General features: G+C 37.9%; 1 protein-coding gene across 3 annotated transcripts in view; it reads right to left on the bottom strand.

Moving 5' to 3' along the window:
- Positions 1–26,974, bottom strand: part of CNTN1 (contactin 1) — a 308,476-nt gene that overhangs the window by 24,626 nt on the left and 256,876 nt on the right. For all 3 annotated transcript variants that reach the window (XM_036759469.1, XM_036759470.1, XM_036759471.1), the window contains 3 exons: positions 23,963–24,197; positions 20,477–20,580; positions 4,614–4,800 (listed from right to left, as the gene is read on the bottom strand). In XM_036759469.1, the coding sequence (XP_036615364.1) occupies positions 4,614–4,800; positions 20,477–20,580; positions 23,963–24,197 (526 nt within the window). The remainder of the gene's footprint in view (positions 1–4,613; positions 4,801–20,476; positions 20,581–23,962; positions 24,198–26,974) is intronic.

Genomic DNA, 26,974 nt, shown 5'->3' with positions numbered 1-26,974 from the left:
CACATAGTGGTCACACAGAAATTTATTAATTTCTGTGACAGGATTTTGACTTTGGTTTTGATGACTCCAAGTAAGATGTTCATTTGTTTGGAATGCAATTTTTCTCTCTTCCTGCTAGGTTTTACTGATAATATGTAGAAAGGTTGATGATTTGTGTGAATTTATTTTATAATGTACAACTCTACTGAAGTTATGAATTGTTTCTGTCAATTGTTTATGTGACTCCCAAAGATTTTTTAATAACATCATCATATAATCTGTATAATCAATAGTTTTGTTTCTTCTTTGCCTATAGTTATGACTTCAATTGATTTTTTTTGCATTTCTAAAAGTTATACAAACCAATAATTATACCAAATGGTAACAATGGACATACTTGTTTTATTCTTAATCTTGTTGTAAAGGATTCTAGTTTATATCCATTACATATAATGCTGGTTCTTGGTTTTACATAGAAACTATTTAACATTTTCACTTGTTCCTATGATTTCTTTTATTTTTGTAAGGATTTTTTTGGGGGAATCCTAAAGATTTTTTTTTGCATTTTTGACATAGTCATGACTTTTCCTTTTCTTATTATTAATGTGGTCATAAATACATTTATGTTTTTTTCCTGTTATTTAAACAACCCTGGAATCCTGATATAAGTCCCACCTAATCCTTTAGATGACTTGCTGTGGCCTCTTTGCTAGTATCTTGTTTAAAATTTTTGTTTCATTATCCATTCAGGATATTGATCTATAGTTCACTTTTCATTTTTTCTGTGCCTGGTTATTCAGGCAATATCTGTGTCAAAGTAAGACTATAGTCCATTCTGTTCCTATTTCAAGGAGGGGAAAAGTTTGTGTAATATTGCAAATAATTTTCCTTTAAATAGTTGATGCATTTCACTTCTAAATTCATCTAGTCCTTTTATCCCCTTCAGAGTTCATTTATTGTTTGTTCATTTTCTTCTTCTGAGATTGGGTTATTTTAATTTTCTCTTTTATTGTTAATCTAGGCAGCTTATATTTTATAAGTATCCATCCATTGCATTTGTCATTTTTGGGCACATACTTAAAACATAGTTTCTAATAATTGCCTTTATTTCTTTTTTTATGTGAATTCTCCTTTTTCATTTCTATGAAGGCAATTTGGTTTTCTTGTTTCCTTTAAAAGTCAAATTAGTTGAATGTTTATTTTTAAAAGGTTTGTGGCTTTATTACTTCAATTTTTTACTTCTGTTTTCTCAAACTTTTCCTCGATTTTTAGAATTTCTGTATTGATATATGTCTTTCAATTTTTTTGTTTATTTTTCTTTTTTTTAAGTAGGCTGCCCAATGAATTGATCTTGATGTGAATCTAATATTTCCCCAAAGACTGCTTTGGTTGGCATTTTGCAAATGTTGTCATATTATCTCATTGCTATAATTTTCTAAATGAAATTATCTATTATTTCTAGAATTTCTTATTTGATCCTTCAGCTCCTTAGGATTAAGTCCAGTCAGGTCAATAAGCACCTATTAAGTGCCTACTCCATGGCAGACACTTTAGTCTCCAACTCATTTTAATCCTTTCTTCAATAGCCCTTCCTTCAGATTATTTCCCTACATATTTTCTCAGTAATGGATGTGTTTAATATTTTTGCTTTTCTCCATTTATTTAAAAGGTTTTATGCCATAATAGGAACTACCCTCAGTATCTAGGGCCCTTCTCACCCTGGAACATCCTTCAGTAAAGACTGCCTCTTTCTTCCATTGGCTCTCTTGGAGGCTCTAATTTGGAGAGGGCCCAGACTGGCCTTCATTTCCCCCCTCAGTTCTCTTCCTGGCTCCTGGACTTTTCTGTTGGATACTTTCCTTGTCTTTGGTGCTCTTTAGAATAATGTAGTTTCCCTGTTTATCTCTTTTAAGCAATTTGCCTTTGATGTTGCTTTGTCTGAGATCATGAAACACAATAGTTTTTCTTCAGCCCCTTATTTTAACTAAATCTTTATGTTTCAAAGATGTTTCTTGAAGACAGCATACTATTGGATTCTACATTCTAGTCCATTGTGTCATCCTCTTATGTTTCATGGGTGAGTTTATCCCACTCATTATGAAAATATTTTATTTCCCTCCATTCTATTCTCTGATACATTTTCCTGTCTTTGCCCTTGCTTTATCAAAGAGAAGGTGATGATGAGAAATGAATATACTCAGCATTACTGATCTATGTTTAGATCAATGTTTCAGCTTCCTTACCCCTGTTCTCTTCCTCTCACCCAGACACCAATAATGAGTATTTATTCTTTCATTCCTTCCTTTTAAATGTCCCTTCACAAGTCACCCTCTAAGGATGGATTTTGTTTTGTTGATGACTAATCCCTCCCAGTATCTATTAATCCATAAGAGGGAACTCCTTTTCTCCCTTCTCCACTCACAGAAATCTCTTCTGTTTCTTTGTTGAGTTGAATGTATTTCTATATCAACTCTGTGTTGTAGTCTAAATTCTACTTTTCTTTGCCCAATTTAGGTAAAACTAAAGATCAAGCGACACCCACTCCCTTAATCTCTTCTGCCTTGATTTTATACATCTTCTACTTTACCACTCAGATTTATTAAATAGAAATTCAACTTCCTTCCTTTCCCTTTCTTTCCTAAGTGTATTCCTCTTGCTTTTTCTTTTCTTTCAAGGTCAGCGAAAACACTTCCAGGGCCTTTGTCTCCCTCTATGACCATGGACAAAATTTTGATTTTAAAATGAGAACATTAGAGTTCTGAGTTGATGCTGGTATTATCTCCCCTATTAGAATGCAAATATTTTATTCTTATATACCCTATTCTGATTGCTTGTTTGTGTTTTATTACTTTCTGTTTCTCTTATAATCTGTAATTGCATTTTAAAAGTTTTGCTCAGTTGTTATCACAAATGCTTTAAAGTGCTCCATTTCATTAAAGGTCTATTTTTATCAGATTATAATTAGTTTCTCTGGATATGCTATTTTAAGTTATAAGTCTATATCTTTTACCTTTTTGGATATTAAATTCCAAGATCTCTTCTCCTTTATGGTGGTAGCTGTACATTTTGTGTGTGATTCTGACCATGGCTACTTGATACCTGAACTCTTTCTTGCTGTATATTTTTTTAATTTTTTCTCAGGTTAGTTTTTTTAATTGGAGATATTTTTTCTGTTTCTCTATTTTTCAGTCTTCTGAGTTTATTTTAATATTTTATATTATCTCTTGGATTAACTTCTATTTAGTTTATTTGAATATTCATAGATAGTGTTTTCTGGTTCTTATACTAACTCGTATTTGGACTTATAAATTCTTCCAAGTCCCTCTTCTAGAATTCTCATTTCTTTCCCAATTATTTCATCTAGAAATATCATTTCTTTTATAACACAACTTTTAACTAATTTTATTTCTTTCAAGAATTCTACTTGACTTTGTGATGAACCTGTCTTTTTATTTAAGACTTTGCTTATAGATATTGGGCAGTTAGTCTCTTCTGACTTTGTTTCTTGGGCATCCCTTTTCTTATGATAGTTCATATTGCTCATTCATTCTTTCAGCTTTACTTCTCGAAATTTTCATGCTTAGGCCAGGATCTTTACACTTATGGAAGGAATATTAAGATCTTGTTTGATCTGAATCTATATTCTTTGGGGTCCTGCCACTGCTTTCTCTTATTACTGAATGCTGTGTTCTTCAAAGATTTCAGGTGCCCCGAAAACTGTAACTCCCTGGATATAGGGTAAAATCTGATCTCTGTCCTCCTGGTCTGAGCTTTGCAAATCCTGGACCCCAGTTTGAGTCTGGTTGACATGACATCAGGCTTGCCCATAACTGAGGCTCCAGTAGACTGCGGCTGGCCCTCACTCTTGGAAGGTCATCCACTTCAGAGATACAGGCCAATGCTGTATCTGGCATCCAGCTAAAGGATAGAAGGAACACAGCTATTGAATGGCTCTCTTCTTGCTCCCTGCAAGGTTCACAGCATGAGGCACTTACTGCACTACAAGTTGTTCATTGCTATAGGCCTTAGTCTCAGTCTTGTTCCAGGGCACAGCAACATGACTGCTGCCTCCTGTTCCTGCTTCTTCTTTGGTATACAATATTAGATGAATACTGTATTGGTCTTCCTGGCTAGACTCCTTCCATGGATGTGTCTCTGTGCTGACTTGGGTTGAACAAATAACTCACCGTGGTTTCTCCTCATATTTCCCAATCATGACTCAGTTTGGTGCTCTTATTTGATCATTGTTTGAGTAATTATGGGGGGAGAGCTGGGCTGTATTACTTCCTTCTGTTTTATCATATATGTTTGCTTCCATTTCTGTGACAATGTTGTTTCCAAACATGCAATAAATATAGCTGCTTAAAACTTATGAAGGTTTTTCAAAGACAAACTTTTATAAAGTTAGTTTATTGCTCATTTTATTACCATAATGGCATATAAGAATTGATAAAAGAGGGTTTTTTGACTTTCTATCTTTCTTAGTTAAATAAAATTATCCAGGCAATGTAAAGGCAATACTGGGGGGAAATATACTAATAGTCAGACAGAATTTCTTCTCAAGATGGATTCTACATTGTGATGAAATGAACTTTTATATTCAGGTATTCTAAAATTAAAACACCCATACTTACGTGCTTTCTTTGTATAGACATCAACCACATCACTGGGCGGCCCATATCCTGCACTGTTATAGGCCCTAACCTCCACAGAATACTGCATATCAGGCAGCAGGTTTTCCAGCTTGGCAGAATAATCCTGACTGCTGACTTGAACTCTCTGCGCAGCAGCTTCCTTATCCTGTGCAGCCCAGTAGCGAATCTGTAAGAGTTTAGTTGCAGCATTATGTTAAAATTCATATTTAAATGTTTAAAACAATTTTAAAACATCCTTTTTTATATTTGCTGAAAGCACTGTAACCCCTAGAGTTGGCTGAAAAAATTGGCCCCAACTGTTACTAGATCTGTTAGTAAGGTAGTGTGAACACTACCTTACATTCACATAAATGTCAGAAGACATTTAGTAAGCCCTTGCATGTAACAAGCATCATACACTGCAAGATATAAAAAAAAGGTACAAAGCAATTCATGCTCTTGATGAGTTTATAATATGATCAGGGTAAGGATACCCAGCAGCCATGTAAGCATGCATCTCTGTTTCTATCTTTGTTGTCAAATTACTATATAAATTAGTTACAGTTTGTACTTCCAGTCTTTTCCCTCTCTCATCCATTCACCTCACATTTACTGAATTCCAAAAACCTAAATGTAACCATGCCACTCCCCTACTCAGAAATCTTTAATGGCTCCACTTTGCTTCTAAGATGATTTTTAAAAAATTGTCTGACATCTAAAACCTTCCAAATATGGCCCCTACTTACTTTTGCAGTCTTAGTTCATATTATCACCCATCAAGCACTCTCTATTCCAGTCAGACAGGTCTCCAAGCTCTGCAAAATATTCCCTGGAAACTGCACAAAATATTCCATCTCCCAGATCTTACTTTCCCCCAGGTAGTCTTTCATATCTAGACTGCAGTATCTAGTGAAATTTCAAACTCTTATCAAAGCATTAAAAAAAGCAAAACAGTTAGGTGACAGCTTCTGTATGAAATATCTTCAGTTCTTAGTGTTCTCTGGAATTTACTTTGTACTAATTTCTCTGTACTTCATTTTGGAGGAACTGGACAATGACAGCCATAGAGGATGGTATGAAACCATGTAGAAGCTGAGTAAGTTTCCTTCCAGGCATGAATATGGAGATGACTTTTCCCCTATTCAAAGGTGGATTATTGTGAATTGATAAAAAGAAAATCTTTTAACTAGCTTCTGAGCCAAAACAGATTGTTCATGGAAAAGTTTGAAAAAAAAAAAAGGATTCTCTCTTCCATCATGACTTTTGAATAAGCGGAAAAATTTTCTGTGGGACCCTAGATATGAGAGGGACTTCAGGTTCTCTTTCTTACACAGTTGCTATGTGGCTATGAATGCATGCTGCAGTTGGGTTTTTGGTCTCTGTTGTGTTTGTTGGTTGTTTTTCTTTCTTCTGATCTTAGTTAATGATTATTAAAGACAGAATGGACTGAGTAACAATCTTGTGAACTTAGAAGGTCAGAAGAGTTACCAGAGGTCTGTTCCATGTACAGTGCTTATTCATTTAAGAACTTGAAAGAGGGAGTAGACCAAGCAAAGCAGGTCTCAGGGCCCTGAATGACTGAACTATGGCAGTTACTATGTTGGTAAGCAAAATGGGCACTTAGTTCAACCAAGTGCCCTTGAAGAGTTTGGCTTTTGTTTCTTTTGAGTAATTTAGTGTATTTCATTGAGTCTTACTAGGTGCTAAGCCCTAGGCCCAAACCCCTATTAGGTGTAAAACCTATGTGGGTGTGGATTGGTAACTGGGGTGGGGCCCTAGGTGGGGCTAACTGAGGGGAGGTGCTAACTCCAGAGCCAATCATAGGAGCCTAAGTTCTGGTCATTCAGATGACATTTGATGATGTCTGAAATGCTTTAAGAAGAGAAGACAGAGCCATTTGCACAGGGCTCTCTTGATGGCTTGTGGAGACTCTGGGCAGCTGTAGCTAAGAAGCCCTCCAGCTCATAAACCCCAATGCCGAGACTTTGTTAAACTCTGGTAACTATGTATTGGGATTTGAATCAGACAAGGTCTGTCTGTCGATGTTTGTACTTTGTTTGTATTTTGCTCTGAAGTTCAGGGTACTGGTTTTTTCCCCTGAACTAAGTGAGTGATATTTGTATGCTGAATTAAAGTAAGCTTGTCAACCCCTTAATGTTGCTTTCCTTACTAAAGCAGATCAAAAGAACCTGTGCTTTTGAAGCATGCTGGTAGCATTCTTGTTGCTGGGCTTGTGTTGGTCTTTTACCCCCACAACAGCTGCTAGCTGGATTGTTGAAACAGTTACCAGTCTTCTCAAACCACAAACACCAAAGACAACTAAGCAGGTCAGTGGGAAAACTGCTGGATCTGGGTGAGGGAAGTGCATGGTCCAGCCACAGCCCTGGTGCAGTGGAAGTGGCTGCAGTGGTGGTGGCAGCAGCACCAACAGCAGCAGTGGTGGTGGCTGCTTCTGGCCCCAGGCCCATACAGTGGGGGGAATCAAGTGGTGATCAGAGCAGGAGTGCAGAAATCACTTTGCTGGTGCTGAGGCAAGGTTCTCTTGCTTTGCCTCACTTGATCTGGGTCATGGTCCTGGTTGGCAGTTCTTGGGGGAGAAGGATCACCAGTGTGGCTGATTTTTGTGGTAGCTGGGGAGAGGGAGTCCTTCTGGTGGTTACATGACAGAAAGGAGTGCCTGCACTCATAGACCAGAGCACAAGCCAGGAGAGGAGTATCATACCAACACAGAATAGAAATAGCTCTGAAAACAGCAGCACAAAAACCCTGAAGCTTGGGACTGAGCACTCTCCACTCTGAAAGCAGTCATACCCTGACAAAAAGCTCAAAAATCAAGTAATTGGCTGGGAAAATGAGCAAGCAGCATAAAAGGACTCAGACTATAGAATCTTTCTTTGGTGACAAAGAAGATCAAAACATATAGCCAGAAGTCAACAAAGTCAAAGATCCTTGTAGCAACAATTCGGCTAGCAGCTGCTGTAGGGGTGTAAAACCCAATAAGACCAACAACAAGAGCTGCCAGCACAGGTTTTTTTTTATTTACTAAGGAAAGTAACTTTAAGGGGTTAACAATCTCACTTTAATCCAACATACAAATATCATTCACATAGTTCAGGGGGGAAAGATCAGCCCCCTGAACTTCAAGGCAAATACAAACAGAAATTACAAACATCAACAGACAGACCTTGTCTGATTCAAATCACAATTCATAGTTACTAGAGAAGCACCAATATCTCTCTGGGTTATCAAAGCCAGGGGCAGTTACGGCTTGCCCAGAGTCTCAACACTCCTTCCATGAGTGAGCCCTGAAAGTCAAACACCAAGCTCGGATCTCATATGCCCATCTCAGGGCCCTGGGGCACTTAATTACCTCAATGCTGAGAAGCACTCAAATAAAGAACGGTGAAAAGTCCCATTTTGCTGACCATTACATTTGAAAGACAAGACTCATCAAAGGTACTTAATTACCTCTGCATTCCAAAGGAAAAGACAACAAAAAGTCCTTCCCTGATTACCATTACATTGTCTTAGGGCTGAGAAACACTCCAAGATGAAAAGCTCCCATTTTACCTGCCCCATTCAAAGAAAGGCCAGAATCATTAAAGGCTCTTAAGAGAAGAACAGCAAAAAGCCCTGCCCTGATTACCATTACAATCCTACATCAAAATTCTCCAAGAAATTTGTGGTAGCCAAGAATTGGAAATCAAAGGGATGCCCATCAATTGGGGAATGGCTGAACAAGCTGTGGTATATGAAGGTAATGGAATACTATTGTGCCATAAGAAATGGGGATGATACGGACTTCGTAACAACCTGGAAAAACCTACACGACATAATGCTGAGTGAACAGAGCAGAGCCAGGAGAACATTGTACACAACCACAGATATATGGACTCCGTGAGGACCAACCCTGACATACTCCACTCTTCTCAGCAATGTAAGGTGCAAGGACAACTCCAGGGGACTCACGATGGAGAATGCTATCTTCATCCAGAGAAAGAACTGTGAAGTTTGAATACAGATTGAGGCACATTACACGCTCACCTTTTTTGCTTCTCTTTTGTTTTTGGTTTTGGTTTTTTTTTTGTTTGTTTTGTTTTGTTTTTTGGTTATGTCTCTTCTTTCTCATGATTCATTCCATTGCTCATAATTTTTCTCCACAACTTGACTAGTGTATAAATTAATTCAATGCGAAGTTATACATGGTAGTTATATGAGATTCCAGGCCGTCTTGGGGAGGGAGGGGGGAGGAAGGGGAGAAAATCTGGAACTCAAAATTATGTAGAACCATGTGTGGTAAACTAAAAATAGATAAATAAATTTTAAAAAATTCTCCAAGAAAGATACGAAATGGTCTCAGGCCATGGAAGAGCTCAAAAAGGATTTGGAAAATCAAGTAAGAGAAGTAGAGGAAAAACTGGGAACAGAAATGAGAGTGATGCAAGAAAATCATGAAAAACAAGTCAATAGCTTGCTAAAGGAGACCCAAAAAATACTAAAGAAAATAACACCTTATAAAATAGACTAACCCAAATGGCAAAAGAGCTCCAAAAAGTCAATGAGGAGAAGAATGCCTTAAAAGGCAAAATTAGCCAAATGGAAAAGGAGGTCCAAAAGCCCACTGAAGAAAATACTGCCTTAAAAATTAGAATGGACCAAGTGGAAGCTAGTGACTTTATGAGAAATCAAGAAATTATAAAACAAAACCAAAAGAATGAAAAAATGGAAGACAATGTCAAATATCTCATTGGAAAAACTGACCTGGAGAATTGATCCAGGAGAGATCATTTTAATTATTAGACTACCTGAAAGTCATGATAAAAAAAGACCCTAGACATCATCTTTCAAGAAATTATGAAGGAAAACTACCCTGATGTTCTAGAGCCAGAGGATAAAATAGAAATTGAAAGGATCCACCGATCACCTCTTGAAAAAGATCCCAAAAAGAAAACTCCTAGAAATATTGTAGCCAAATTCTTCTCAAGTACTAAATATTGCAAGCAGCCAGAAAGAAACAAGTCAAGTACTGTGGAAACACAATCAGGGTAACAGAATAACAAACAGGATAACAGATAGCAGCTTCTACATTAAGGGATGAAAAGGCTTGGAATATGATATTCTAGAGGTCAAAGGAGCTAGGATTAAAACCAAGAATCACCTACCCAGCAAAACTGAGTATAATACTCCAGGACAAAATATAGACTTTCAATAAAATAGAGGATTTTCAAGCATTCTCAATGAAAAGACCAGAGCTGAATAGAAAATTTGATTTCAAATACAAGAAGCAAGAGAAGCATGAAAAGGTAAACAGGAAAGAGAAATTATGATTACATTCCTACATGGAAAGATGATATTTGTAACTCATGAGACACTTCTCAGTATTGGGGTACTTGAAGGCAATATACATATATATAGACAGGGGGCACAGGCTGGGTTGAATATGAAGGGATGATATCTAAAAAAATAAAATAAAATTAAGGGATGAAAGGAATATATTGGAGAAAGGGAGAGATAGGATGGGGTAAATTAGCTCAAATAAAAGTGGCAGGAAAAAGCAATTTTAATGGAAGGGAAGAAGAAGCTGGTGAAAGGGAGTGAGTGAATCTTGCTCTCATTGGATTTGACTTAAGGAGGGAAAAACAAACATATTCAATTGGGTATCTTACCCTACAGGAAAATAGAGGGGAAAGGGACAAGAACGGGGGATGATAGAAGAGAAGGCAGATTGGGGGAGGCACTTTTGAAAAGGGGGAAAAGTGAATAAAGGGGGGCAGGATAGGATGGAGGGAAATATAGTTAGTCTTTCACTACATGACTATTATGGAAGTGTTTTGCATGATGATACATTTGTGGCCTATGTTGAATTGCTTGCCTTCTCAAGGAGGGTGGGTGGGGAGGGAAGAAAGGAGAGAATTTGGAACTCAAAGTTCTAAAAACAAATGTTTTCTTAAAAAAAGTTGTTTTTACATGCAACTGGGAAATAAGATATACAAGCAATGGGGTATAGAAATCTATCTTGCCCTTCAAGAAAGTAAGGGAAAAGAGGATGGGGGGGCAGGAAGTGGGGTGATACAAGGGAAAGCAGCCTGGGAAAAGGGGCAATCAGAATTTATTCCATCTCAGGGTGGAAAAAGGGTAGAAATGGGGAGAAAATTTGTAACTCAAAGTCTTGGGGAAATCGATGTTGAAAACTAAAAATAAAAATTAAAAAGTACTTAAAAATAATAAAAAAAGAAAAAAACCTGGAAAGAATTTCTCTTTTACAGTAATGAGTGAAGGAGGTACTTCTATAAACTTCCAGGTTGGGGGAGAGGCAGCAGTGGCAGAAGCATCAGCAGCCTGCAACCATTTGTCTATTTTCCCTACCCAGCTCCCATGTGAGCATGCATTTCTGTTTATGTCTTTGTTGTCAATATTTCCTGGTCCTAGTTGCATGAATGTTAGAGACAGAACAGACCAGGTTATGACCTTGTGAGCTTCAAAAATTTGGAAGCACAGCAACTATAGTTTACAGTAGAACCTGCCATTAATTTAGCATCTAAATGCAGTAAGGATCTAGTGCTGACAAATGACCTGCTTGACCCAGTCCAACAAGAACTGTAACTGAGACACCACAGCCTGCAAATAAGAAGGGCCATTGGCTATGACCCCCTGTAAGTGAACTTGAACTTAGAGTCCATTGTTACTAGGAATCAAGTGGCTGGGTATAGGAGAGAGTGTGCTTCAGTTTTTGGAAGGATATTCTGCCTCGATCCTTACCTTCTCTGTAAATAAGCCTTCATAAATTAATAAGCTAATTAATTAATTATTTATACTGATGAGATATTTGCCAGTTAGATAATATTAAGTAAAGAACACTGAATGGGGGATTGTGAGTCATAGTATTAGAAAGATATTCCCAACACACTAGAATTATCCCTAGAGACCTAAGGGTGCACCTCACTCTATAGAGTGGTCTGATGGAGAAGTAATAAGGCTTGAAAATAGATAGTGATCTATAACCATCTACTCTCGTATTATTTGCTCTTAATTTGTCTTAAAGTGATATATTTAATGACATAGCCTTTAAAACTGCACTGAAGCTAAGTATCAAACAATTATCACATATGGAGCAGTTAGGTTGATAATTAATAGAATGTTGGTCTTAGAGTCAGCCAGAGAAATTTGAATCCTGTCTTACACTTACTCTCTATGTGGCTTTGGAGAAGTCACTTAGTTACCTTCACCAATTTGCTTATTTATTAAATTGGAAAAATAATCTTCTAGGATTGTTGTAAGAGTCAACTGAAATAAAATATGTAAAGTGACTTGCAAACCTCAAAGCAGAAAAACAAAAGCTAGCTGTTGCTCTGATTAATGTTAATAATGATAATAATAATAAATTATCGATTATGTGTCTAAATGGGAAGGATTTTCAAAACCATGTTGCAACCATGCAAGACTCCTATTAGGAACTAAAGTCCCCTGAATTTTAAAATAGGGATTAAAATAGTATGTTGCATAGAACATTTAATAATATTCTTCTTGGTTCCATTTTTTTGAAAATATTTTAAATTAATAGGAAGGCTATGAATTATATTTTTTTGCTCTTCTTTGAAATAGTAAGCCCATAATTTACATGTGAAGTATAAATGAAATAGGAAGGAATTATTTAAAGCAAATAATATTTATTACAAACATATAGATACTTTTACACTTTTGAAGATGCTAGATGAAGCAGAGACAGTATAGCATGACTTCATCAAAAAGCTAAACTGTTCATATATTTTAAAATTGCTTGCTTTTGGGAGATGTTTGGTGTAGACTCCAAGAAGAGGAATTCTATATAGATGGGACAGCTATTATTGTTTTTCTGATTGACATTATATTGATTGCATCAACCCCAGAATATTTCCAAATAAGACCCATAATCAAAAGATTTCTGCTTACTTATCCACTCAGGAGGAAAAAAGGGAATGAAATATGCCTGGTGTACATTATGTGTCATACAATTGTGTAGACATTTTATACATATCCATCAAATACATAACTCTTGGACAAACACTGAATGTAAGCAATTATCTTTATTACAATTGTTTGGGAAACAGAGAATAATATGGTTTAATTTGGGAGAATTGTGTAGTTCTTTAAGTGTCTCAATTCTTCTTTTAAAACATGGTCCCTCTTTTATCAGCAGTCCTCTTCTGGTAATGTTATATGGCTATGAATGATGGAACACTATACTGTTCTAGTGTAAGAGAAATTAAAGTTACATTTTGTCAAAAGGAACATGGAGTGTGAATGGTCAGTATAAAGAGTCCAGAACACATTATAAGTAAAGAATTACGCAGGAGAAACAGCATAAAGGATTTCATCAGAAATACAAATGATAGGAGAAAAAATGTAGATTGGTCAATACAGTGCCAGCAAGGGATGTTATATGTGTTGGAGGGGACTTCCGGGGGCAGAGCCAAGATGGCGGCTGGAAAGCAGGGACTAGCATGACCCCCCTACCGAATCCCTCCAAAAACCTATAAAAATGGCTCTGAACCAATTCTAGAACTGCGGAACCCACAAAAAAGCAGAGGGAAGCAGGGCTCCAGCCCAGGACAGCCTGCATGGTCTCTGGTTGAGGTCTATCCCACACAGAGCTGGGACCTGGGAGCTGGGAGCAGAACAGAGCAGAGCCCAGTGTGAGTGGTGCGGACCAACCAGACCATGAGCCTGGCAGAGCAGGCCCTAGCGCCCTGAAGAAGTGAGTTGTGGCAGTTACCAGACTTCTCAACCCATAAACACCAAAGACAGCGGAGAAGGTTAGTGGGAAAAGCTGCGGGAGTGGAAGGAGTTTGAGGTTCAGCCATTGCCCCTGGGGCAGCGGAGGTGGGGCAGCTACAGCTGAAGTTGCTTCCGGCCCCAGGCCCACCTGGTGGGAGGAATTAAGTGGCGGATGAGAGCAGGAGTGCACAGCCTGATGAAGATCTAAGCCCAGTCCGGGTTGGGGGTTCTTGGGGAAGGAGGAGTGTTAGTGTGGCAAAGCTGGCACCTCCCCCCCAAACGTGGAACATAGAACTCTTTAGTCTATAAGCAGTCATACCCCGTTGAAAAACTCAAGGGTCAAGTTAGTTGGGTGGGAATATGGCCAGGCAGTGAAAACTCACTCCAATTCAGTCTCAGACTTTGGATTCTTTCTTTGGTGACAAAGAAGACCAAAACATATAGACAGAAGAAGTCAACAAAGTGCAAGAGCCTACACCAAAAGCCTCCAAGAAAAACATGAACCGGTCCCAGGCCATGGAAGACCTCAAAAAGGATTTGGAAAAGCAAGTTAGAGAAGTACAGGAAAAATTGGGAAGAGAAATGAGAAGGATGCAAGAAAACCATGAAAAACAAGTCAATGACTTGCTAAAGGAGACCCAAAAAAATACTGAAAAATACAGTGAAGAAAACAACACCTTAAAAAATACACTAACTCAAATGGCAAAAGAGCTCCAAAAAGCCAATGAGGAGAAGAATGCCATGAAAGGCAGAATACCCAAATGGAAAAGGAGGTCCAACGGACCACTGAAGAAAATACTGCCTTAAAAATTAGAATGGAACAAGTGGAAGCTAGTGACTTTATGAGAAATCAGGATATTCTAAAACAGAACCAAAGGAATGAAAAAATGGAAGACAATGTGAAATATCTCCTTGGAAAAACCACTGACCTGGAAAATAGATCCAGGAGAGATAATTTAAAAATTACTGGACTACCTGAAAGCCATGATCAAAAAAAGAGCCTAGATATCATCTTTCAAGAAATTATCAAGGAGAACTGCCCTGATATTCTAGAGCCACAGGGCAAAACAGAAATTGAAAGAATCTATCGATCGCCTCCTCAAATAGGTCCCAAAAAGAAATCTCCTAGAAATATTGTTGCCAAATTCCAGAGCTCCCAGATCAAGGAGAAAATACTGCAAGCAGCCAGAAAGAAACAATTTGAGTATTGTGGAAACACAATTAGAATAACCTAAGATCTGGCAGCTTCTACATTAAGAGATCGAAGGGCTTGGAATACAATATTCCGGAGGTCAATGGAGCTAGGATTAAAACCTAGAATCACCTACCCAGCAAAACTGAGTATCATGCTCCAAGGCAAAATATGGACTTTCAATAAAATAGAGGACTTTCAAGCTTTCTCAGTGAAAAGACCAGAGCTGAATAGAAAAATTGACTTTGAAACACAAGAATCAAGAGAAGCATGAAAAGGCAATCAAGAAAAAGAATAAGAAAAAGAAATTGCAAGGGACTTACTAAAGTTGAACTGTTTTGTTCACATTCCTGCATGGAAAGATGACGTGTATGATTCATGAGACCTCAGTATTAGGGTAGCTGAAGGGAATATGCATATACATATACATATATATATATATATATATATGTATATATATATACATACATACATATATATGTTTGTGTATATAAATGAATGTGTATGTATGTATGTATATGTATGGGTATATATATATATATATATATATATATAGAGAGAGAGAGAGAGAGAGAGAGAGAGAGAGAGGGAGGGAGAGAGAGTGGATACAAGGTGAGTTGAAGATGAAGGGAAGATATCTAAAAGAAATAAAATCAAATTAAGGGATGAGAGAGGAATATATTGAGAGAGGGAGATAGGGAGAGATAGAATGGGGTGGATTATCTTGCATAAAGGTGGCAAGAGGAAACAGTTCTGTGGGAGGAGGGGAGAGGGCAGGTGAGGGGGAAATGGGTGAATCTTGCTCTCATCAAATTTGGTCTGAGGAGGGAATACCATACACACTCAATTGGGTATCTTACCCCACAGGAAAGAAGAGGGAAGAAGATAAAAAAGGGGGGGGTGGGATGATGGAGGGGAGGGCAGATGGGGGTGGAGGTAATCAAAAACAAACATTTTGGAAAGGGGACAGGGTCAAGGGAGAAAATTCAATAAAGGGGGATGGGTTGGGAAGGAGCAAAATATGGTTAGTCTTACACAACATGAGTATTGTGGAAGGGTTATACATAATGATACACATGTGGTCTATGTTGAATTTCTAGACTTCTTAGGGAGGGTGGGTGGGAAGAGAAGAGGGGAGAGAATTTGGAACTCAAAGTTTTAAAAACAGATGTTCAAAAACAAAAAAAAAGTTTTTGCATGAAACTAGAAAATAAGATACACAGGCAATGGGGCATAGAAATTTATCTTGCCCTACAAGAAAGGAAGGGAAAAGGGAATGGGAGGGGAGTGGGGTGCCAGAAGGGAGGGCTGACTGGGGAACAGGGCAACCAGAATATATGCCATCTTGGAGTGTGGGGGAGGGCGGAAATGGGGAGAAAATTTGTAATTCAAACTCTAGTGAAAATCAATGCTGAAAACTAAATATGTTCCAAGCCCTTCAATCTCTTAATGTAGAAGCTGCCAGATCTTGGATTATTCTGATTAGGTTTCCACAATACTCAAATTGTTTCTTTCTGGCTGCTTGCAGTATTTTCTCCTTGATCTGGGAGCTCTGGAATTTGATGACAATATTCCTAGGAGATTTCTTTTTGGGATCTATTTGAGGAGGTGATCGATGGATTCTTTCAATTTCTATTTTGCCCTGTGGCTCTAGAATATCAGGGCAGTTCTCCTTGATAATTTCTTGAAAGATGATATCTAGGCTCTTTTTTTGATCATGGCTTTCAGGTAGTCCAATAATTTTTAAATTCTCTCTCCTGGATCTATTTTCCAGGTCAGTGGTTTTTCCAAGGAGATATTTCACATTGTCTTCCATTTTTTCATTCCTTTGGTTCTGTTTTAGAATATCCTGATTTCTCATAAAGTCACTAGCTTCCACTTGCTCCAATCTAATTTTTAAGGTAGTATTTTCTTCAGTGGTCTTTTGGACCTCCTTTTCCATTTGGCTAATTCTGCCTTTCAAGGCATTCTTCTCCTCATTGGCTTTTTGGAGCTCTTTTGCCATTTGAATTAGTCTGTTTTTTAAGGTGTTGTTTTCTTCAGTGTATTTTTCAGTATTTTTTTGGGTCTCCTTTAGCAAGTCATTGACTTGTTTTTCATGGTTTTCTCACATCCTTCTCATTTCTCTTCCCAATTTTTCCTCTACTTCTCTAACTTGCTTTTCCAACTCCTTTTTGAGCTCTTCCATGGCCTGGGACCAGTTCCTGTTTTTCTTGGAGGTTCTGTTGTAGGCTCTTGACTTTATTAATTTCTTCTGGCTGTATGTTTTGGTCTTCTTTGTCAGCAAAGAAAGAATGCAAAGTCTGAGACTGAATCTCCGTGCATTTTCGCTGCCTGGCCATATTCCCAGCCAACTAACTTGACCCTTGAGTTTTTCAGTGGGGTATGACTGCTTGTAAATTACAGAGTTCTATGTTCCACGTTTTGGGGGGGAGGTGCCAGCTCTGCCACACCAGCACTGCTCCTTCCCCAACCCCCAACCCGAACTGGGCTTAGATCTTCATCAGGCTGTGCACTCCTGCTCTGATCCGCCACTTAATTCCTCCCACCAGGTGGGCCTGGAGCCGGAAGTAACAACAGCTGTAGCTGCCCCACCTCCGCTGCCCCCGGGGCTGGAAGCCGAACCTTGAACTCCTTCCACTCCCGCAGCTTTTCCCACTAACCTTCTCCGCAGTCTTTGGTGTTTGTGGGTTGAGAAGTCTCGTAACTGCCGCAGCTCACTGAATCAGGGCGCTAGGGCCCCCTCCTCCAGGCTTCTGGTCTGGATGGTCCACGCTGCTCAGGCTGGGCTCTGCTCCACTCCGTTCCCAGCTCCCAGCTCCGTGTGCGATAGACCTCACCCAGAGACCATCCAGGCTGTCCTGGGCTGGAGCTCTACTTCCCTCTGCTGTTTTGTGGGTTCAGCCATTCTATAATTGTTTTAGAGCCATTTTTAAAAGTTTTTGGAGGGTCTCCGTACGGAGCTCACATTATTCCCTGCTTACCAGCCGCCATCTTCCCAAAATATCTTGACAACAGAAAACTAAATATGTTAAATAAATAAATTTAAGATTTTTCAAAAATAAAAAAAAATATGTGTTGGAGGGACTGGAAGGACCTCCTTCCTCCCACAGAAAATTTACAGGAGGCAAGGATACATGTGATGGAAATGTGTGGATCGTGAGCTGTAGCACTGGAGATTATCCACATTAATGCAATCATAATGTCAACGATATATTGAAGTCAGAAAGAGAGATATTAGAAAGATTTGATGGAAAGAAATTTTTCTTTGATGGAAAGGGTTTTTGTTTGTTGTTTTTTTGTTTTGGGTTTTTTTTTGTCAGGTTAAGTTTGAAATACCAATGAAACATACAAGTGGAAAGGTTCCACAGGTGATTGATGAAGTGAGACTGGAACTCAAGTAGAGAAATTAAGGCTCTGTGTATAGTTCTGGGAATCATCTATCTAGAGGATAAATGAACACACAAGAGTGGATGGATACACAAAGAGAAGGTATAGGAGAACAGAAAAGAAGACAAGAACTGAGCCTTGGGGCAGGCTCACAGTTAGGTGTTAGGACATGTATAGTGACCCAGAAAAAGATTCTTGAGAAGTAATGGCAGGCAAATAGGAAAACAATGAAAGAACAGTGTCAAGAAAACCCAGAAATAAGAGTGTTCAGGAGCAGGTGTTCAACAGTGCTGAGATTTCAAAAAAGGATGAGTGAGAAAGTATCATTGGATGTCACAGTTGATCAGTGTCTGTTTTAAAGAAAGTAGTTTCCATTTGTGGTGAAATCAGAAGCCAGGGTGCAAGGATTGAAAAGTGAGTGAGGGTAGAAGTAGTGTCTATAAGCAAAAGAACTGTTTCTAGGAGTTTGGCTATGAAAGGGAGGAGAGATAATGTTGTGGGCATATACTTTTTAGAGGGACGTGTGTGTGTGTGTGTGTGTGTGTGTGTGTGTGTGTGTGTGTGTGTGCGTGCATGAATATATACGAGTAATACATCTTAACCCACAACATTATCTATCTACTTACTTAAATATTACTATATACATACATACATCTACATATATATTTCTGTGTATGCATATTTTATCTTCTCCTTGTTTGAAATTAGTTGAAATTACATTCTGTCTTATTTTTAGAATCATAGAGTGACAAGTTAGAAGGAATCTAAAGAAGGAACTCCATCTTTTTATAGATATTCACTATTAGTAAACATATGTAACACTTATGGAATAAGAAGGATTTTCAAAACTTTAGTCCACTTTACAGATGAGGAAATTGAGCTCCAGAGAGATAAAATGTTATCTTATCTTGTTCCTTGGAAACAGACAAAAAAAGAGGAAAACAATCTATGGGTTAAAGTTTTTAAAATGCTTCATATCCCACAAAAGCTAGATATATTCACCAAAAGTTTTTAATCTGTTACTCCTTTTTCATTTTTTGAGTTCCCACAGCCATCTTTGTCTACTTATTCTAGTATTACTATTGCAATCATATTCCTAAGAATCTGCCAATGGAATAATATCAATCTTGTTATTTTCAACTTTAATTTTCTGATCTCTCTTACAGGAACTTCTAGGACATCTTTGCAACAGACTTTGAGATCATAACATTTAAGCTTTATTTATTTATTTGTTTGTTTTAGAGCTGGGATTATTTTTCATTTGTATTACCTATTCCAGACACAGTGCTCAGCATAAGGTCTTATACCTAATCAGTACTTAATAAATGTTGAATGGAATTGTAAGCCAGGGTAGCAGAGTTAGATCCTCACTTGTTTTGCCACTACAGCCATGCTTTGTGGATTTTGGTCACTTTTCAGTAACATCTTCATGACTCTATTTGGAGTGTTCTTGTCAAAGATACTGGAGTGGTTTGCCATTTCCATTTCCAGTTCATTTTACAGATGAAGAAACCAAAGCAACAGGGTTAAGTGACTTTCCCAGGGTCACAAAGCTGTCTGAGACCAGATTTGAACCCAGGAAGATGAGTCTTCCTGATTCCAGGCCTGGCATTCTATCTTTTTTTTCTGCCTAGCTTCCCCAATTCTTTGTGGATATATCCTTATTTTTTTTCCATAGACTTCTTCAAAGTAAACCATCAAGAACATTCTTTCAGATTTATGTTCTTCAGTAAAACAAAAACTAATTTACCATGTGTATAAGGTAATTTTGTGGACACTGATTATATATCTGAAGGCAATGAAATACATATATTAGAATAAGTGTTCTTAACTTTTTTGTTACATGTAACCATTTTTGCATAGTCTGTTGTAGCCTATGGGCTCCAGAGAATAATGTTTTTAAATGTATATGATATAGTAGATATGACTGCAAAGGTAATGGACTAAATATAAATATAAATAGTTACCAAAATATTTTTGAAAAAATAAATTCATGCACCCCATGTTAATAATCTTTATATTAGAGATGTTTATATTAGAGAATGGTTTTGTTCATATTATAAGATGGGTCTTATCCAGGTCTCTTGTTTCATATTCTCTTTTCAGATGTAATCTCTATTTCATATTCACCTTCCTGTTTTGCTAGCAGAGTCCTTGACGTATGACATATCCCCCAACTGAATTTGTCCTAAAAAGTTGATTTGGAAGCTACATTACCACAGGTGCCAGGTTTCCTATGGTTCTGACTAAAAAACAGAATGCTTTTCCCTTTCCTACAGTCACCTCTCACTCACTAGCAATTAACCAATAACAATAAGAAAAAGCCAATTAACATAGGAAAATAAAGAATCTTCACACATATTACACATAAGATGCATCTATTTACCACATGTACACAGAAATCTATACTGCTATCTAAATTCAGTTGTTTGGATAAGTCAAAGGAAATAGAATAATGCAATATTTGAACAATTATAGCAAAATTTATTTTAGAAGAATTATGTGCTCCAATAAAATTTGAACTCACCTGATAGCCCTCCACGGTTTTTTCTAAAACATGTTTCCAAGAAACTGAGATTTCAGAAGAAGATAGGACTTTTATGCTCACATCTGTAGGAGCTTCACTGGGTGCTGAAGAATTGATAAAACATTTCTTAATTTTCAGTGCTACATTTATTCACTACAAAATTTAATGACTATTTATATTTTTAATATACCCTTGCTTTTATTTTATTTTTATTATTTTTAACATTATATTAAAGAATTTTTTTGAGTTCCAAATTCTTCCCCTTCATCTTTCCTCTCTTGTAACAATTCGGCTAGCAGCTGCTGCTGAGGTGTAAGACCCAAGAAGACCAGCAACAAGAGCTGATAGCACAGGTTCTATTGATCAGCTTTACTAAGGAAAGTAACTGTAAGGGGTTAATAATCTCACTTTAATCACACATACAAATATCATTCACTTCGTTCAGGAGGAAAAGCCAGCATCCTGAATTTCAGAGCAAATACAAACAAATTACAGAGACAATATAAACAGACCAAATCACAATTCACAGTTACCAGAGAACCAATGGGTTTGGGTTAGCAAAGCCGTGGGGTAGTTAAAACAGTTTGCCCAGAGTCTCAATACTCCTTCCATGAGTGAGCCCCCAAACAAAACATCTGGGTTTCTTCAAAGCCAGGGGGGTCTTAACAACAGCTACCCAGAGTCTCCACATCAATACTCCTCCATGAGTGAGAGCCTGGACAAAATGCTAACCTTTGAGTTTTTATACCCTGTTCAGGGCCCGAAGGATTCAGACCTTATCAGCAAAAGTGTGTGAGCCTGAGGCTTAGCACCTAGTAATACTTAATCAAAGGCACTTGATTAATTTAGAATTCTAAAAGAGAAAAGAGTAAAACAAAAAGTCCCACCTTAATTACCAATACATATCCCCTACCCACTAAGAAGGCAAACAATATGACATCAACATAAAGTCCTACAAAATATATTTCCATATTAGTCACATTGCAAAAGAAAAAAGAAACATTAAGAATGTGAAAAAAGCAATCTGCACTCAGTTCATAGGTACTCTGAAGGTGGATAGGATTTTTCATTGTGGGTTGTTTAGAATTGTCTTGGATCATTGTACTGATCAATGTACCTAAGTCTTCATAGGTGGTCATTGTTACAATATTGCTGTGTACAATGTTCTGCTCATTTTACTTTGTATCAGTTTTTTTCTGAAACTATCCCCTTCATAATTTTTTATAATACAATACTATTCCATCACAACCATAAACCACAACTTGTCCAACCATTCCTCAGTTGATGGGCATCTCCTCAATTTCCAGTTCCTTGACACCACCAAAATAGCTGCTATAAATATTTTGGTCTTTCTTCCTCTTTTTCTTTAATCTCTTTGGAGTAATGGTATTGGCAGGTCAAAGGGTATACACAGTTTTATAGCCCTTTGGGCAAAGTTCCAGATTGCTCGCCAGAATAGTTAGACTGATGCACAATTCCAAGTTTTTTTTTGTGGTTGTTTTTCAGTCATTTTGTTGCTTCAGTCATATCCAATTTGTTGTGACCTCATTTGGGCTTTTCTTGGGAAAGATACTGAAGTGGTTTTTCATTACCTTCTCCAGTTCATTTTACAGATGAGGAAACTGAGGCATACAGGGTTAAGTGACTTGTTCAAGGACATTCAGCTAACAAGTGTGTGAGGCCAGATTTGAACTCAGGAAGATGAGTCTCCCTAACTCCAGGCCTATCTACTGTGCCACCTAGTTGCACTAACAGTGCTTTGGTATTCCTGTTTTATCCACATCCCCTCTAAACATTTATTATTTTCCTCTTCTGTCATGTTAGCCACTCTGAAAGGTGTGGGGTTGTTTTAATTTGCATTTCTCTAATCAATAGTGTTGTAGAGTATTTTTCATGTGACTACTGATAGTTTTGATTTCTTCTAAAACTGTTTATGTGTAGTGAGTATATATCAATTGAGGAATGGTTCTTATTTTTATAAATTTGACTCAGTTCTCTATATTTGAGATGTCTTTATTAAAGAAACATGCTATGAATTTTCCCTTCAGTTTCCTGCTTTCCTTCTAATATTGATTGCATTGGGTTTGTTTGCGCAAAACTTTTTTTAATTTTATGCAATCAAAATGATCCATTTTACCTCTAGTGATCCTCTCTATCTTGTGTTTGGTCATAAACTCTTGCCTTATCCACAGATCTGACAGGTACATTTTCCATACTCCACTAATTTACTGATATCAACCATCATGTAGCCATTTTGACCTTATTTTGGAATATGGTATGAGATGTTGGTCTATGACTAGTTTCTGTCAAAATGCTTTCCAGTTTTCCCAGAAATTTTTGTCAAACAGTGAATTCTTGTCCCAAAAGCATGGATCTAGATTACTAGATTTTGTATATAACTAGATTATCTTTGTACTTATCCAGATTACTAGATTACTTTGGTCATTTACTACCATGTAATGTGTACCTAATCTATTGCACTGATCTTCAAATCTATTTCTAAGTCAATAACAAATTGTTTTGTTGATTACTGCTTTATAATAGAGTACTGCTAGGCTGAGGGCAGGTATGTGGCACAGTGGTTGGAATGCTGGGACCAGAGTTAGGCCTCAACTTCCTGAGTTCAAATCTTGTCTCAGACACTTACTAGCTGTGTAACCCTAGGCAAATCACTGTTTGCCTCAGTTTCATCATCTGTAAAATGACCTGGAGAAGGAAATGGCAAACTACTCCAGTATCTTTGCCAAGAAAACCCCAAATGGGGTCACAAATAGTTAAACACAACTGAAACAACTGAACAACGACAACTGCTAGGCAAACTTCCTTCAGTTTTTTTTTTCATTCATTCCCTTGATATTCTTGATCTTTTGTTTTTCTGAATGAATTTTGTTCTTATTTTTTTTCGAATGCTATAAAACAAATCTTCCATAGTTGAATGTTATGACACTGAATAAGTAAATTAATTTAGGTAGAATGGCTATTTTTATTGTATTGGATTGACAAAGGAAATTGTTAATCATACAATAATGAGGATTATGGGACGAACATGAACAAAATGTCATGGAGAAGTTGGAAACTGTAGTAGTACAGGGAATATACTCTTAGTTCCATTAAAATATCAATACTATAATCTAGTTTCTCAAGAAAATTAGATAAAGTATCACAGAGGTCAATAGGATCATGGATAAAAATGGCAAGAATGTTATTGAGCCCTAGAGAAGTGAAATGTGAAATGATTTGATATACAGGTATAAGTATCAGATCTAGAATTTGAACCCAGGTTTTCTGACTCCAAATGGGATATTCTTCAATGTTATCTCACAGAGGAAAAGAATTAGAATGAATTTACCTCCAAAATTTTATAATTCACTGAATTATTATACTTCTCACTAGCACTTAGGAAGTAGCATACAAATCAATCTTTAAAACTTATCTAGGAAGATTAGAAATAAAGCATAATTAACTTGAAATGTCTTTTTTACTTACCATCTTGTGCAGAATAAATGACTGCGGTAAGACTAAATGGTCCATCTCCTTTGCTGTTAAAGGCTTTCACTTTTACTTGAAACTCAGTGGAAGGGGACATTGTTTCATCTTTATGAACATACCGGCCAATATCTGGATTAGTAACTGTTACTTTTTTCCACTCTTTTCCACCAAAGGGTTTGAAGGCGACTATGTAACCAAAATTGTTGCCATAGTGGTATTCTCGTGACAAAGGCTAAATGAGCAGAAAAGATTAAATCCATTTCAGCTGCTATCCAAATGAATTTACCAGAAAATTTAAAGTCATTAAGGGACTAATGAATTGTACTTATTGTGTATATATGTATCTGTGTGTATATATATATATATATATATATATATATATATATATATATACACACACACACACACATACACACACACACACACACACATATTGCCATATTGTTGTTTAGTTGTTTTTCAGTTGTGTCCAACTTTTCATGATCCCATTTTGGGTTTTCTTGGAAGGCATTGGAGTGATTTGCCTTTTCCTTTAGCTCATTTTATACATGAAGAAACTGAGGCAAACAGGATTAAGTGCCTTGCCCAGGGTCATATAGCTAGTAATTGTCTGAGGCCAGATTTGAACTCAGGAAAATGAGTCTTCCTGACTTCGGACCTGACACTGTTCACCTAGCTCCCCACATATTGCTATGTTTTTATTTGTTCTTTGTTCTCAAAGAGAACCATGACATTAGGGAGGTGATGATATGACATGCAGGTGAATTAGATTTAAGTGAAGGAGGGCTGTGCAAAGTCACTAGCTTCACTTTCTTCTCTGGAGAGAGAGGACTTGAGATGATCCTGGCTGTAATGCGAGACCTTGACCTTTTTAAGGCAAAACTTGAGTGATAAAGGCTAGGTACGAAATGAGATAGAGAATGGCCCCTTTACTCAAGTCAAAAAAAAAATCAGTCTGGGAAGGGAAGACCCTCAGGGCTTCTGTCCAGATCAGAAACAATTGTCATTTACATTCACTCTGAGCTAATCAGGCAAACAATGACCAACTAGAGCTTAGCCTGGGACCTATTATTAGCTGGTCAATAAGAGCTAGAGTGATTTGGGTTTAAGGGGAAAAAAAAGGTTTCAGCAAACAAAATTTCCATTCCTTTGGGCACAGTACCCACAGGTTAAGGGTATGATAGAGATAGAGACAAAGAGAAGGGAAAAGGAAGGAAGGAAGGAACGTAGGAAGGAAGGAAGGAAAGAAGGAAGGAAGGAAGGAAAGAGGGAAGGAAGGAAGGAAAGAGGGAAGGAAGGAGGGAAGGAAAGAAAGAAGGAGGGAGGGAAGGAAAGAAGGAAAGAAGGAAGGAAGGAAGGAAGGAAGGGAGGAAAGAAGGAAGGGAGGAAGGGAGGAAGGAAGGGAAGAAGAGAAGGAGGAAGAGAGAGAGGGAGGGAGGGAAGGAAAGAAGGAAAGAAGGAGGGAGGAAGGAAGGAAGGAAGGAAGGAAGGAAGGAAGGAAGGAAGGAAGGAAGGAAGGAAGGAAGGAAGGAAGGAAGGAAGGAAGGAAGGAAGGAAGGAAGGAAGTGTGATACCCGAGTAGCCAGCTATTGCTAGAAAAACCCTGCCCCCAGCCCCTAACTAAAAACCCCAGTTTGCAGAATAAAGAGTGGACTCAGACCTTTTGGAGTCTAGCAAACATTCCTGGGGCTCTATGACTCCTCCAAGGAATGTCAATAGATAAGATTATTGCACTTAAAGATAACCAGTCAGAATCTGTGATTTGTCAGAACCTTTGTTCCTGTACCCCCAGACCACCCTGTGACCTGGCATGTAAATCTCCTATATAACCCACACCTTCACCTCAAAACGGGGCCATTTTTCATTTGGGCTAATTGCCCCTAAAATGGATGCCAGCTAATAAATTCTCCATTTAAAACTTATACTCTGTGGAGTGTCTCACTCGCTCCTGGTACAACATTTTGGAGGCCCCTGTGAGATGAGGTGGTATTTTGTGTTACTGCCCTGGAGACACACACAGGATTTTGGACCTCAGCAGAGAGTCTCTGCCCCGATCCACCTTCTCTCATTTCGTAAAGCCAGCTCCTGGGGATTTCTTTTCCTAGGACTCTGATGTGGGGTGATGGTCTCGGAGAATGGGCTCTTTGCTGACTTGTCCCTTTTTGGCCTACAGAGAATTCTGGTTTTCGGACCTCTAGAGGTAAGGTAAGATTCTGTTCTGGGCTAGCCATCTGGTCTCTGTTATTATGCTACGTGGATGCAGGAATACACGTGTTCAGAGAAGTGGGGTGTGATAAAATTGAAGGCATATGTATATCCCTGAAGGGGAAACCTGGTTTATTTTTTTCTTCCCTCTGAGGGGACCTGGTTTGGCTTTCAATTTGATCCACCCATTTTGGTTCTGTTCTGTGTCTTCTATGTTTTGTATTTTGTCCCATGTTCTGTACATTTTGGATTTGTCTGTGTCCATAAGTCTATGACAAGATTGTGAAGTGTCTATATTTTGTTAAAAATCTGAAATGCAGGCAGTCAGAGATTTCAGGCTGAAACTAGGGAAACAAAGACTCTTTCCCTTGTGGTTCTATGTGTGGTCAACTTGGAATTACAATGGAAAAAGGGTTAAAATTTTGGCAAATTCTGGGTTTTAAATTGTTAAAAAGTTTGGAAACTGGTTAGTTGAATTTGGGAAGAAAGAACTCCTGAAACTGTAAACCCATTCCAGGAGCTCACTCTTGCTGAAACACCTCCTCCCAATGAATGCCTTCTGGCTAAAACCTCTGTTAACGTTTTCAGTGGGATTCTCGCATTTGTCTTTGTCCCTGATCACAGTTGAGATGGAGTCTTTTCCCTTGGATTCGGGTGCAGGGAGGTTTTTGGGAGTGGGCAAGGGGTGAAGTTTACTTGAATTACAATCATTGAGATCTTTCACCATTGTTGTCCTGTCCCAGGGCTGCAGTAAAAGTTAGAGCAGATAAAACAAACTCCTCTCCTCTCAAATCAGATTAGAAG

The sequence above is a fragment of the Trichosurus vulpecula genome, chromosome 5 (assembly GCF_011100635.1).
Source record: "Trichosurus vulpecula isolate mTriVul1 chromosome 5, mTriVul1.pri, whole genome shotgun sequence".
Taxonomy (NCBI): domain Eukaryota; kingdom Metazoa; phylum Chordata; class Mammalia; order Diprotodontia; family Phalangeridae; genus Trichosurus; species Trichosurus vulpecula.
Note: the sequence above shows the minus strand (reverse complement) of the source record. Positions and strands in the feature narration are given on the sequence as shown.